The sequence below is a fragment of the Magnolia sinica genome, chromosome 11 (genome assembly GCF_029962835.1).
Source record: "Magnolia sinica isolate HGM2019 chromosome 11, MsV1, whole genome shotgun sequence".
NCBI lineage: Eukaryota > Viridiplantae > Streptophyta > Magnoliopsida > Magnoliales > Magnoliaceae > Magnolia > Magnolia sinica.
In genome coordinates this window covers 65,520,676-65,535,850 of record NC_080583.1, presented here as the reverse complement: position 1 = coordinate 65,535,850, position 15,175 = coordinate 65,520,676, and the positions used below count along the sequence as shown (strand labels likewise).

At 38.5% G+C, this 15,175-nt stretch overlaps 1 protein-coding gene across 1 annotated transcript in view; it reads left to right on the top strand.

The window, feature by feature from the left end:
- Positions 1-13,316, top strand: part of LOC131219256 (exosome complex component RRP45A-like) — a 38,611-nt gene extending 25,295 nt beyond the window's left edge. Inside the window, exon 10 of the mRNA XM_058214305.1 lies at positions 12,836-13,316. Coding sequence (XP_058070288.1) covers positions 12,836-13,047 — 212 coding nt within the window. The 3' untranslated portion in view covers positions 13,048-13,316. The remainder of the gene's footprint in view (positions 1-12,835) is intronic.
- Positions 13,317-15,175: the final 1,859 nt, after the last annotated feature.

The following is a 15,175-nucleotide window of genomic DNA, read 5'->3' as shown; positions in this document are numbered from 1 at the left end:
ACAGTGATGTATTTATTACATTTACATTGTTCACCTATTTTCAGAGATCATTTTAGAGCACCAGCCAAAAAATGAATTATATCCAGAGATCATCTGGACCACACCAAAAATAGCAGCAGAGATAATGATTTTCACGGTTAAATAATTTGTAGGGCGCACGGTAACGTTTATTTTCCATCCAATCAGTTCAGACCCGAGTGGGCCCCACCATAATGTATATATTTTATCCATATCGTCCATCCATTTTGCCACGTCATTTTAAGTCAGGATACAAAAAATTAGTAATATCCAAATCTCAGGTGGACCACACCATAGGAAATAGTGGTTACAGAATGCTCACCGTTAAAAATTTCCTAAAGTCCACTGTAATGTTTATTTTCAATCTAACCTGTTAATTGGGTCACATTGACGTGGATGAAGGGAAAACACACATGTCAGCTTGATCTAAAACTTTTCTAGCCCCCAATAAATTTTTAACGTTGAACATTTAATTATTATTGTTTCTTACGGTGCAATCCACCTGAGCTTTGGATGTGCCTCATTTTTGGGCTCATGCCCTAAAATTATTTGGCAAAATGGATGGATGGTGTAGATATAACACATTCATCACGGGTGAGGCCCAAAAAACTTTGACACGTGTGCTGCACTTTACATCCGAGTCCCTCCTAATTCAAGCCTTAAAAAATTGTACACGAGACATATATTAACTTGAAATTTGACAATTAAATTATGGACTGCAATTGCTAACTCACAATGCCAAAATCAAATTATTTGAATAGTTTTAATCGTTAATTTGTGAACTTTTATTTTTTAAAATAGGGCCTTTTGATTTTTGTATTTTTTTTTTATGATTCACTATCCAATAAATGTCCACCAATTTATAAGTGGGATAATGACAATAAATGGCATGAATTTGAGGCTGATTTGGAGAATAAATTGGTCCTCCAAGTCGGCCCCAAATTGGCAACGCCATCTACCTGAATTTAATTTCATTTTTTTAAAGAACTATTGGGAGAAATAATATCAAGATGTTAAGTATATAAATTACATATTTAAAAAATTAAATATATGAATTTTGTAGTCGAATTCAAGTTACCTGGTTAAAAAATTAATCAGACAATCCGATACAACTTCTCACCAAAGAGTGGACCGTTACACCACCATAAACATGTTCCAATTTATAAATGAATGCATATTTGGAATGCTTAGAATATTATGAATTTAATCCATATTTTTTCATATTTTTTTGGCAAAAAAAAAAAATTTGCGCCGTTACGCCCCCGTATCGCTGTTACGCCCCCGTATCCGTATCGGTTTCGGAGGGTACCGTTACGCCAACCGATACCGATACGGGACACCTTGAATAGAAGGGTTGTGCACCTGTAGAGGTTGTGCGGCCCCATCTGTTGTGCCATTTCCATCATACTCCCCTTTTCTTTCTCCTCTGTGAACTTCTCACTCTCACTTCTCTTTCTCAATGCCCTCCCCAAATAAAGATGGGAAAGGGGTATTTATAAACATTCAACAGGTGTGGAAGTTATCTGTCTGAAGGGTAGAGCGCATAAGGCTTTTCCAAAGGTGGAGCGCACAAACCCTTGTATTAGGACAGACGCACAAGACTTTCCTTGAGAAGTGGCGCACAATGCATGGTATTAGGACAAGCGCACAAGGCTTTCCTTGAGAAGTGACGGACAAAGCCTGGTGTTAAGACAAAGACCCTTCCAAAGTGGCACACAAAGCCTGGTGTTAGGACAGGAGGGAGTACAAAGTGGCGCACAAAGCGTGGTGTTAGGACAGGAGGGAGTACAAAGTGGCACACAAAGCCTGGTGTTAAGAATCCTTCTCTGAAGTGAAAGGATTTTTGTGCAAGAAGAAGATCGATCCTCCATTTGATTTCATGAATCAATCAAAGAAGGATCGAGGGGGCATCTGTTGAGGCACAAATATTCCATCTTTATATTGCACGAGTTGAAACCTTCCTGCATGAATCCTAGTGTGGTGTACCTTTGGATAAGAGCGCCAGTCTCCATCTCTGTTGTGCGTCCCTCCTCTCGAGGAAAGCCTTGTGTGCCATTTGGAATGGAGAAAGCCTTGTGTGCCATCTGGAATGGAGAAAGTCTTGTTGTGCGACATTCCCTATAGAAGCCTTGTGAAGCGCCGCTTCATGAAGAGAAGAGGTTGTGTGCTCCATATTTTGAATAGAGTAGATGGGCGTTATTTTGAATAAAGGAGTAGATGGGCGTTATTTTGAATAAAGGAGTGGATGGGCGTTGCCTTGTATGAGGGGAGAAAGTGTGGTTCTTGTCTTAGAAAGGGATGTACACCACTATTTAAGGAAAAGTAGTTGGACACCACTATGCAAGGAAGGAGGGTTGAAGTTGTATGAAGAAAGAAGTGGTGGTGATCACCACTATATAAGGAAGGGAAGTCTATAAATACCTCTCCTCACTCCTCATTTGGAGGAGAGAAGCTGGAGACAAGAAGTAAGGAGAGGAGCTCGTCCACCCATCCATTGCACACAAGAGGTAAGGAGAGGAGCTCGTCTGCCCATCCATTGTGCGCAATCCTCTCTTATGCGCCACTTCCTAAGGAGTTTTGATATGTTTTGTCTTGAAGCTCTCCATTGTGCGCCACTTCAAGTGGGCATTTGTCTTGAAGCTCTCCATTGTGCGCCACTTCAATGGCTCTTTGTCCTAAGACATGCATTGTGCACAACTTCAAATAGCCTCGTCTTAAAGCCAAGTGTTGTGCCCCACTTCTTATGGAGTTTTGTCTTAAAGCCAAGTGTTGTGCGCCACTTCTCAAGGAAGGTGTTGTGCGCTTGTCTTAACACCAGGCTTTGTGCGCCACTTTGTACTCCCTCCTGTCTTAACACCAAGCTTTGTGCACTACTTTGTACTCCCTCCTGCCTTAACACCAGGCTTTGTGCACTACTTTGTACTCCCTCCTGTCTTAACGCCAGGCTTTTGCACCACTTTGTACTCCCTCCTGTCCTAACACCAGGCTTTGTGCGCCACTTTGGAAGAGTTTTTGTCTTAACACCAGGCTTTGTGCACCACTTCTCAAGGAAAGCCTTGTGCGCTTGTCCTAATACCATGCATTGTGCGCCACTTCTCAAGGAAAGCCTTGTGCGCCTGTCCTAATACAAGGGTTTGTGCGCTCCACCTTAGCAAGCCTTGTGCGCTCTACCCTTCAGACAGATAACTTCCACACCTGTTGAATGTCTACCCCTTTCTCATCTTCATTTGGGGAGGGCATTGAGAAAGAGAAGTGAGAGTGAGAAGTTCATAGAGGAGAAAGAAAATTGGAGTATGATGGAAATGGCACAACAGATGGGGCCGCACAACCTCTACAGGTGCACAAACCTTCTATTAGAGCACTAAGGGGCGCACAACCAAATTGGAGAGTTTCAAGGAGTTCCAGGGGAAAGAAAAGTCTATCCTTTGCGATGAACACCAAAAGCGTCGAAATGCTGTTAAAATTGCCATTAAACTACCTTCTCTTTCATTCATTGTAATCTATCTTAGAATCAAGGGAAATGCAAGGATGTAAATGAACTTAGACTGAATAAAACATCTTGCGATCATTGTTCTCTCATCCTTTCTTTGTTATCATTGAATAAATTCCCCCAAATCGAATGCATTTGTTTCTTGTCGAAACAAAAGGCTTCCTCTCGCCCTGGCATGACGGAGTGGGAAAGGAAGGAAAGGTGGTGTGGTGGCTAGTTTTAATGGCCATGCTTTTAATTATTTGGGGGGAAAGGAACAACCGTTGTTTCCGTATTAGAAGCGGCTCGGGTAAAAAAGTAGTGTTAGAATTTGATAGGGCAGCTTAAGAAAGTTGCCCTATCAAATTTGCCCATTATTTCATGTACCCTTTTCGCTTAAGCTGCCCTATCAAATTTGCCCATTTATTTCATGTACCCTTTTCGCTTAAGCTGCCCTATCAAATTTGCCCATTTATTTCATGTACCCTTATCGATTTTCGAAATCTATGTTGGACAGATTAAAGAGATTAGGGCAAGACTTCTTGTGGAGTGGAGCTGAGAAAAAAAAAATCACCTTTTAAAGTGGGAAGGGGTTATTGACTATGAAGGTTTGGCATTGAAGAAATGAGGCTTTGCAGAGAGATAATTTCTAGCAAGTACAGGGATTCTTCTCTCTGCAGGAAGTCTGGATTATGGAGAGCAGTGTCTATGGTGTTTCTAAGTTTAAAGAGGAGGCGTCCTTTTTGTTGGGAGATGGTATTGTCATTTGTTCCTGGCAAGATTCATAGAGTGGTAGTAGGGTGCTTCAATTCGTACTCCCGAGAATAGCTCATCTGTTTCCAACTAGAAATATTACAGTAGCTTGTTTTTCCATATCGGGAGATTTTGTGGTTTGGTCCCCTCCCTATTGGAGGGACCATATCGGTGGAAGTGGACTTGAGCTATCTGTAGTGTTGTCATCCCTACCCAAGGGAGAGGGATTCAAGGGTGTGGCATGCTGATAAATTGAGCTGCTTCTTGGTTCGATCTTTTTACAAGTTTTTTGGATGTGCAGAGGTCATACATTGTACTCTCTTGGTTTTATCATTCCCACCCACCCCCTGGTTACGACTTCTTTGGCTTTGGGAAGGGAGATGCTAAATCGATTAATGACCTATTTGTCCATTTGTGTTTTTGCTCAGAAGGTGTGGATTAGGTTTATTTCCTTTCCATCATAGCTTTGGGTGATGTTAGACTCTGTTGAAGGCTTCCTCTTGCCCTAGCATGGGGAGTGGGAAAGGAAGGAAAGGTGGTGTGGTGGCTAGTTTTAATGGCCATGCTTTTAATTATTTGGGGGGAAAAGGAACAACTGTTGTTTCCATAATTGAAGCGGCTCAGTTTGAAAAGTAGTGTGGGGGTGGGGGGGTGTGGTGGGGCGCTAGAGCAAAAAATAGAGAAGTGAGGTTGTTAACCTCGAGCTCGAGCACATTGGTCAGGTTTGCATGAACATGAATCTGACAATGACAAAAATCAGTTTTCGAGAAGTTCCCTCGTTGACCGCCAAAGCTTTTTGAACTGCAAAACAGTCTTTATCAGCATCGATAGTTGACAACTCTGAGGGGGTCCAGCACTATACCAATTGCAAGTTGCAACCTCATTTTTTTAATTGGACTTGTATTTGAGGAAGTCATGTGTCTTCTTTACAGACAATAAGGATGAAGAAACCTACCCATCACTAGTTTGCATGCCATATATTATTTTTGGCTTGAGAAGATGCATGCAACCCCTTGCACCTCCCAAACCAATAGCAAAGGACATGACCAGTCTGACGAAAGAGCCGGATTCCTTACCTTGCCTCCTTGATATACCTTGGGAACTTCCAAATGTCTTTGGTGACCATAGGCAGCCTTGCTGGTCTACTCCAATAGGTTCTGGAGGATAAAGAACCTCATCTAAGGGTTCCCTTCCCATGCCTGTGTAATAAATGTGTCCACTGCTGGCTGTGAACATCATTGGTTACTTGGCTATAGTAACTCTTCCTACTCTTATTAACCTAGGACATTTGTGTGCTTAGTAGTCTCCCATCCAGCTTCATCCTAAGCATCACCTAATAGCTTTCAGCCTTGTTGATGTAAACTGATATAGAGCAGAATATTAGAAGAGAAAATAGAGGGAAAAGGAGAAAACAAGAGAAACGATGAGAGAAGAGATGAAAGAAGGGGGTATTGCTGGATACTCTAGCCTCCCACACCCCATTCTTTTTTGTTTTTTTATTAGGGTAGAACTAACACCATAGCAAAATTACATTAATACCCTTCTTGCTTAAATAACTACTTAAAAGATATCTTATGTGCCTAAGACACTACTAAACTTCATGCATCAAGCGCATCAACAGATTTAACAAAGCCCAAATGAAAATTTTAACACCAATCCTCAAGCTGGAGCATGGATATCTTGCACGTCCAGCATGGAGATAAGCTTATCGAATCGAGACTTCCCAAGCGCTTTGGTGAATAAATAAGCAATCTAATCATTTGATGAAATATAAGGAGTGTGGATTTCTCTTTGAGATATTTGTCCTTGGATGAAATGACAATCGACCTTTATATGCTTCGTTTTCTCATGAAACACTAGATTATTGGCAATATGTATAGCGGCTTGATTGTTGTAGTGAAAAGGCATTGGATCTTGAACCATGAATCCCAATGTTTCAAGAAGATTTCAACCGGATGAGTTGTGCCATTGACTTATATTCGGTTTTAGCACTTGACCTGGCAACCACGTTTTGCTTCTTACTTTTCCAAGTAACCACATTACCACCTAGGGAAGTGCAATAACCTGTAGTCTACCTCCTAGCAAATCTCGACCCTACACAATTTGCATTTGAATAATCAACTACTTGGAGAGATGGCCATGATACCTATATAGGATACCCTTTCCAAGTGACATTTCAAATATCCAAGATCCTCATAACTGCTGCTAGATGTGGTTCTCTAGGACTTTGCATAAACTGATTAACCATACTGACTAAAAAAAGCAAGATCAGACTTGGTGATAATCAAATAAATGAGCTTGCCAACGAGCCTTCTATACATACTAGGATTTGCTAACAACTCTCCTTCGGGCTCAAGTTTAAGATGAGGGTCCACTGGAGTATTTATAGATTTGACACCTAACACGCCCGTCTCTTCTAACAAGTCACGAACATATTTTCTTTGACATAGATTTATTCCAACTTCAGATGTTGTCACTTCAATGCTTAGAAAATATCGAAGAAGACCAAGGTCTTTGATTTAAAACTAAGTGTGAAGGTACAACTTTAGCTTCTCAATACCCTTCAAGTCATCATCTGTCACTATAATGCCATCCACATATACAACAAGTATTATGTGGCCAGAGGTACAGTGCTTTGAGCAAATTGAGTGATCTATTTTACTTTTCTTCAACCCAAAAAACACCACCACAATGCTGAACTTTTCAAACCAGGCCCTTGGTGATTGCTTTAACCCATATATGGACTTGTTTAACTTGCACACTTTAGAAGACTCCCCATGAGCAACATATCCAGGGTGTTGCTCCATATAGATTTCTGTGTGCAAGTCTCCATGTATTTTTCACATCTAGCCGAAAGAGAGGCCAATCATGATTTGTAGCTATTGATATAACAACTTGAACTGAATTGAGCTTTACCACCGGCGAAAAAAGTACCCAGATAATTTATTCTATAAATCTTGAGTCCACCACTTGGAAACCAACCTAGCTTTGTAACAATCAATTGTTCCATCAGGTAGAAACTTTACAGTGTGAACTCATTTGCACTTGATTGGAGTCTTACCCAATGGGAGATTAACCATATAGTAGAGAAAATAGAGGGAAAAAGAGGAGAGGAGGGAGGGAGGGAGGGGAGGAGGGGGATTGCACTTGGATACTCTAGCCTTCCACACCTCATTCTCTTATGTTTTATTAGGGAAGAACTATAGCAAAATTATAATAATTCTATCTTCCTTAAGCAAGTACTTAAAACATATCTTATGGGCCTAAAACACTACGAAATGTCACACATCAAGCCCAATAATAGATTTAACAAAGCCCAAATGACGTATTTAACACTTGGCATATTGGAATCTTACAAATCTAGAACCATGTCTCCTGCCTGTAAATTTTCTAGGTTGCAATGCCCCCTTATGCTGTGGAAGCCTTCTGTTGGCTGCAGTTCTTCAATTGCAGTTGTACTAACGAAGCTGATTCAGTAATTAATAAAGCCAAAGTCAACTGGGGTACTACGATGAAAAGGTTAGAACCTTGGGCTCTAGGATGTAGTTATCTGATAAAAAAAATCCCACCTGTTATATAACTATTCTAGTGAGGGATGGCTCTAAAAAGAAAACAGATTAGGAACCGGTTATTGCTGAAAAGCTAGTGATGCTTCAAAACGTGATGGCCCTAGTGTGGAATGGCCTTGAAGCTATCACACATAATCAGATGGGCCACACACATAAGCCAAAAAGTGGATGGTTTGAAAAAGGGCACTCTATGTTCAACACACATTGTCTGTATACATATGTATGCATCAGTATGTGTGTACGTATGTGTGATTGCCCCTGAATGCTTGTTTAAGAAGTAGATTTGTGCGCTTGGTGAGGGGTCGCTGATCCTATTTTTCAGTCTTGTGATTCATAGGCTCTTCAGATTATGAAATAGTTACAGTATCTAGCTTTTGTTGCTGCTACAAACCTGCTACCTATGCAACTAATGGTGCATCCTCAGAAACCCGAAATTGACACTTAGTACAAACTTTGAACTTCTAAGCACAGAGAATGGAAAATAAAACCCAAGCGGGCAAGTTACAGTTTTCTACCTCAACTGCTTTTGAGATAACTATTTCTTTCATTTTTAATGTCTTAAACGCCTTCCACCCATTCCTGCCTCTGAAAATACTTCCAACTGTACCCTAATATCTTGGAGGCATGTTTTTAAGGAGAGGCTTTTCCCATGTAAGCAATGTCCTAGTTTATGTAATTTCCAGTTATTTGACCCAATTTTGTTGTATCTGTCCCTTTGTTCTCTGATTCCATTTGTTCCTCCAATATTGTACTGATTTGGTTATTAAAGCAGAAGCTACTAAATATATATACACGTGACTCTTTTTTTCTTTTTCTTTTTTTAATAGTCATTTTGTTTTCAGTATCAATATCAACGGATGTATCATACCCTTGGGATATGGAAACATATTAGGTATCACATGAGAAATATCGATTGATTCAGTATCAGTATCAATAGATGTATCATACCCTTGGGATACAGAAACATATTAGGTATCACATGAGAAATATCGGATGTATCACATAACATATCATCGTTTTTTAGAAACGTTGAAAATTGGTTGAGTTTTTCAATGGAACTTGAAGGGGTGTTAAAAAAGATATCATTACACACTTAGAAATCAAAAGATAATAAAAACAAGTGGACATAATAAGTTTCCTTTAAAAGCCATGATGGAAGTAATGTGTTGAGTAATGCAACTATATTCAAAATTATTTCATATCATTTATAAATCTAAGAAGACATATATGAAAACAGAAGCAATCCCTTTAAAAGCCAAAGTAGTAAAAATATGCCCGTGAATTTTAAGGATACATAATTGCTGATCAATATATGGTTTTTTTTTTTTTTTTTAAATATTTTTAATTAATTTTTATTTTTTTCACAAAATTTCCAAAAATTATCGTCAATATCTAGATCAGCCTCCAACTACTTTGATGTGAATTTTCCACACTCCAATTCTAGGTTAAATGGGTGAAATTTTGAAATTTTCCATTTTTCCTAAATTCGCAAATCAGAGGTTGAAATCCATGGTTGTCATGCCAAACATGTAAAATCATGGCTTTCTGTCGTTGTTGGAGCCAACTGATTTACAGCAAAAAAAAAAAAAAAGGAGAGATTAAAATTGAATAATCCTCACTGTTTGCAAATCCAGCCCACCTTCTCTTCAAGCTCGATTTCCACAGCAAAACCACCTTTTCCCTCCAAAAAATCGAAAAGGCATGGTTGATGTTTGTGTAGGAAGGGATTAGAAGCAAAAGATTTGAGAGAGCAAATTTAGAGGGTTTTTGAATTATTTTTGTAAAGGGGTTCTTGGTTGGAATGTATCAATGATAATTGATGGTATTGTCGATACTTGGAAGAATATAATGTATCAATGATAATTGATGGTATTGTCGATACTTGGAAGAATATAATGAAAATATCGCAATGCATCAAGATTTCTACGACACATTGTGATATTTAATGAAATATTGACCGATACTCGGAAGTTGTAACACTTTCAGCCAATTTTATATCGCTGATCATCGATACCAATATTGCTACTATGACCTTCCCAACCACAATTTTTTATTTTGTCCAGGCATTTATTTCACCTCAAAATAAGAAAATTTACCCATATTTGGTATAAAATAAATAAATAGTGAATGTACATGGATAAATAAATAAATAGACGTGTTCACTCCAAAAAAAAAAAAATCCTTTTGTAGCTAAATCATTTATTGGGAAATTTTGAGAAGCTCAACATGAGGGAGGTAAAAGAGATAATAATAACTTGGTCCTGGGCATCTACCATTATACCCACAATGATCGGACAAACAATTGCCTTGCCAAGCTACGTGAAGCAGATTTCTGGAACTTCACATAAAGATTATTGCCAACTGCCCGAAGTGAGAAGCAAAAATATTCTGATAAAGACGTTCCTCAATAATATCATCATGACTCTCGAAATCATGTGCGATAGCAACACGAAACCAAATACGACGAGTAGTGGGGTCCTGAGCGAAGCCTTGGCTATCTTGGAAGAATATAATGGAAATATAATGAAAATATCGCAATGTATCAAGATTTCTACGACACATTGTGATATTTAATGAAATATTGACCGATACCTGGAAGTTGTAACACTTTTAGCCAATTTCATATCGCTGATCATCGATCCCAATACTATCAGTACTGCAAACACTAACAAGAATAACTAAATTTTTATTTAGTTTTTATACAATTCAGTGCATTGAAGAAATCCAAGTTTGCATATGAGGGTCAATTGTGTGTTTTTGTGCCATATCGTGCCACTTGAATTAAATTTTGATGCACACTACCAATAGCTGTGATTCTCTATGTTTGTTTCAATGGGATAATTCGGTGAGCTAGGACTAATAGTCGTCTCTGGTTCTACATTATTCCCTTTCTAAAACTTTAGAATTTACCATCCAACATCTAAACTAGGGACATGGTTGGGTAATCTCCACCCTTCCGTGATCGTTAAGCTTTCTACTTGGTTGAAGAGCACAAAAATCTTCACAAAGCCAAATTATTGTCTTCTTGAAGTGCAGGGAGTCATCTTTTGGAAAGGTTGGGATGGTTTGTAGTTTTTTAAGAACATACTCATCATCTTTTGGAAAATGATGGGAGGCATCTTTAAGAACATACAAAAAGAGAAAAAGAAACATTTTTTAGAATGTTTAAAGGTATTTCTCCTTTGATTGATTTTGGTTTCTGTATAATACTTGTTGAGGTATGCACCACAAATTAGTATTATGGTATTTAAGCCATTCTGAAACAAGAGAGCTGATGGTAGTATGGATAGTAATTCGTAGCTGATAAGGAATAATGAGTAATATAGACACATGACTATAAAATTTTGAAGGCTTGAATTTTGAAAATGACATTCAGACAGGTGCCTCACTTTTGTTGTGCTAATTCACGAGAAACTGATTCATGACTTCTATAGGATCACCGAAATCATGACATAGGTGGAACCGTTGTTCCTATATTAGTGGCATAGTTGTCAAAATCCTACAATTTAGGATTTGAATCCTGCCTTGAATCCTATGATTCTATGATTTGAATCCTACTATTTATAATTCAAATCCTGATTTACAATTCAAATTACAGTTGTTCTCTTCTTTTAAAACTTTGCGGCTTTCATTTATGTTTTTAAACTGGTGGGAACTTTAAGAATTGTTTAAAAAAGGCCTATTATTTTTTGTTTTCTTCTTTATAAGAGAAGATTTGTGATTTTGATATTCAAAAACCCAAAACCAAAGAAATCAAAATATCTTTCTTTGGTCAACAAAATTATGTGCCGGTATTTTCAACGCAATCCTACAGTCAATAAAGATAAAATTATTGAAGGACACCTGTCTATTTGTCAAGGTAAATTGCATCTTTCAAAAAAAAAAAAAAAGGTAAATTTCTTGAAAGAAAAATCATAAAGGAAAAACAAGCATCCTTTAACTCTATTACGATAAGTAGGTCATATACAAGTTTTCAATTGCTAATGTCAAGCATATCACTTTTCATGGTGCAAATAGATGGGAAATAGATGATTGATGTGTTTTTAATTTTTTCTGATTTCTTTTTTTTTTTCCCCAGAGTTTTTGATATATTAAGAAAATTAGAAAGAAATCTCATGATTGGCAATATGATTTGCTTTTCGATATGATTCGACCTCTATTACGATTTGTGATACAACAATGATTTTGACAACATTTAGGTATTGGTAGCGATAGTAGTACGAATATTACTACTATAAAGAATTTGTAGAAAATGATGACATTAACAATAAGGGATCCCCCCCCCCCACCCAAAAAAAAAAAAAAAGAAGAAGAAGAAGAAGAAGAAGAAGAAGAAGGAAATCCTCAAAAGGAAAAACAAAAGAACAGAAAAAACCTTGACCAATCTTAATTCCCAAAACACTTTGTCCATATGAATTGAAGGGAAGATTATATCTTCACTCTTTTCTTTCTTTCTTTGTCCCAATGTTTTCTCCTACTTTCCCATTCCTCAACTAAGGTGGGGAAAATAATAATAACAACAACAAAAAACAAAAACAAAACAGAACAAGAAACAAACCTAAGATCAATCCATTGGATCAAGATCATGCCTCGCACTGATGACCTGCCATTTCCTGTTGTCAACCACCTGCTGGTGGCCAGCAACTCCCTCCCTCCCTCCATCACTGGTATGGCCAAGTTCCCTTTTGGAACTGTTTGTAATAAATAATAAATGGTGTGGCCAAGTACCCTGTTTGAAGTGAGCTGGGAAGCTTCCTATTCATCACAAACAGGGAACTCATCATCTTACCTTGTGTATAGTCCTAAAATCTTGTTTGATGAATATACAGGTGTGCTTTCCTTTCTATCATTGATTTTTTATTTATTATTTTTTAATCAAATATCGACAGAGCTGACATTTACATGTATCTGCTTTGTCTTTCATACTTTCTCATATCTGAAGTAATTTTACTCTGGAATTATAACTTTTGTTTCCCTTATAATACTGTTCATCATTTGTAATTATAATCACTGTATTTACATGCAGGATTGCAAACAGTAGATAAGGAACAAAAGGAAGCAAGAGGCCTTCAGAAGGCAATCGAGTCCCAGCCTGAGCAGCCAGCACCAAATCTTGATCATGCACCAATGGAAGTGTCCCACATGGACCAGCAAATGAGCAGTGAGAGGAGTCTCAAAGATGCCGTGAAGCCAAAAAACAGGAGGAAGAAGAAATCAGTTGCCAACGATGGAAGCTAGATTGATTAATTTATGGTAGCCATAGGAATGAGGAAACCCCACATGCAATTTCATCAGTTTCTTAAATGTAACGGCTATATGTGGAAATTCAAGTGTGATTCCTGTGAGGAATGTTAGCAGGCACGCTCGGGTCAATTTGCAGTTTTGGCCCTGAAATTTTGTCCTGGCCCTTTGGATATGTACAATGGCCTATTTTGGGGTTTGGCCCGGCCTTGACTATGCTTATTTATTTGGGCTCAAAAATAGGATCCACATCCTTTAAAAATGAATTCCCTTCCCATCACCTAATGAGAGTCTAATTCCCTCAAGCTTGATTGCCAACCTAACAACTGGCCACCATAACACTTTAGTCTATATAAGGATGATTCTTTCGTCCACCACCCTCTTCCCTTAGCTTGTATTTCTCAGCTATCACTTCTCCCCGTAGGCTACCTTATTCCGTACTGAATCTTTACAACCACTTGCCTAACAATGCAAGATTCATAAACGTGAACTTTCTCATACTTGCATTCCCTTCCCCATTGATTTACACACCTCGTCTCCATTAAATGGAACTTTTGTTTTTCTTCTACGCTTTACAAAATCATGCTTTACCCTAAAAAATCTCGTCCCAATCTCTCCATCCTTCCAAAATAGCATTCAGACACCTAAAAGAGTGAAAATAAAGTGGCAAATTCAATATGACTATTTTAATCAGCGTTAATCTACCTCCCAATGAAAGATGTCAACTTTTCCACCTCAATACTCTCCTTTCTTGCCTTTCAATAACCTTACAAACTTCGCTGGTTTATCACCGAATAAATTAAGGCTATGGTACAAGGATGGAAAGGAGCCAACGCGATACCCGAACACTTAGCTTACCTTGGTACCTCCTCTTTAGACATGTGAATGTCTAAATCTCACTTTTAGAATATTAACCTTCAAACTCAAAACCATTTCAAAATATCTTACAATTTTTCTTGAAGTTAACTGTCTTCTCTTTTTTCTAGGTTTAAAAAAGGATGGTATCATTAGCGAATTGGAGGTGAGCGAATTGGAAGTCTATATTTTTTTTCATTGTGAAATTGCTATAAGACCCACAAATAAACCTTTATCCAACATCTTACTAGGTGCTTCCACTATCGCCACGAGCAAGAAGGGAGACAACGGATTCCCCAATTGAAGACCTCTCGAGGCCTTGAAAAACCTTTTTGGAGACCCGTTTACCAACACTGAGAACTTGGCTGACTGAATACACTCTAAAATCCACTTTGTCCATCTCTGCTTGCAGATCACATGCCCTGGCATATAATTGATAAATTTCCTATTGCAATGATCGTATTTTTTAAATGTCAAGTTGACAAATGATGCCCTTGTTTTCCTTATGACGTGGACTGCTGCATCAATGAGAAGATTTATCTTTTGACAATGAACACACCTTAGTTGTTCAATTTTACTTTCACTAAAACCACACGAAATCTGAAAGCCAAGATTTTAGCCAAAATTATATAAGGCCCTCTGATGAGAGTAATAGGCCCGAAATCCCTTAAATATTCGGCACATTCAATTTCTAAAATAATTGCTATGAAGGAAGCGCTACTTTCAATGTTAAACACCGACATTCATGGAACACAACAATAAAGCTTATCATGTCACCATTTACCAACTCTTAAACCACCAGAAAGAGTGTCATGGTGTAGACACCCCACCACAGGCTAACAAACCAATTGAAGTTGGACTGTCTCGATGGATGGTAGAACCCTAACCTAAACTTTAAATCTTAGACCAAATCCTAAACCCTGATCCAAACCCTATTTCTAAATCCTAGAGTCATAATTGAAGTCTAAATCCTGAGAGTCCCAAAACCTGACTCGTTGAGTCAACTCACTGGGCCAAAAACCCAGACGACCTACCTAGTCAACCCAAGCCCTAAGCAAATCCAAAACCAAGTCCAAATCCCAAGCACATAGGCCCACAAAGGTCTATAGCCCGGACAACAAGTAAACCTTAAAGCATCTGAAGTTCCCACACATGTGGGAACTAACCTACCAAAGCAGGAGCAAAGAGGGGCCTTGGATGACAACTTGACCACCGCACGCCACGTGGCACCCTCCCTGCTTCAGCAGGGGGGCCTCCAACGCATGTGAAA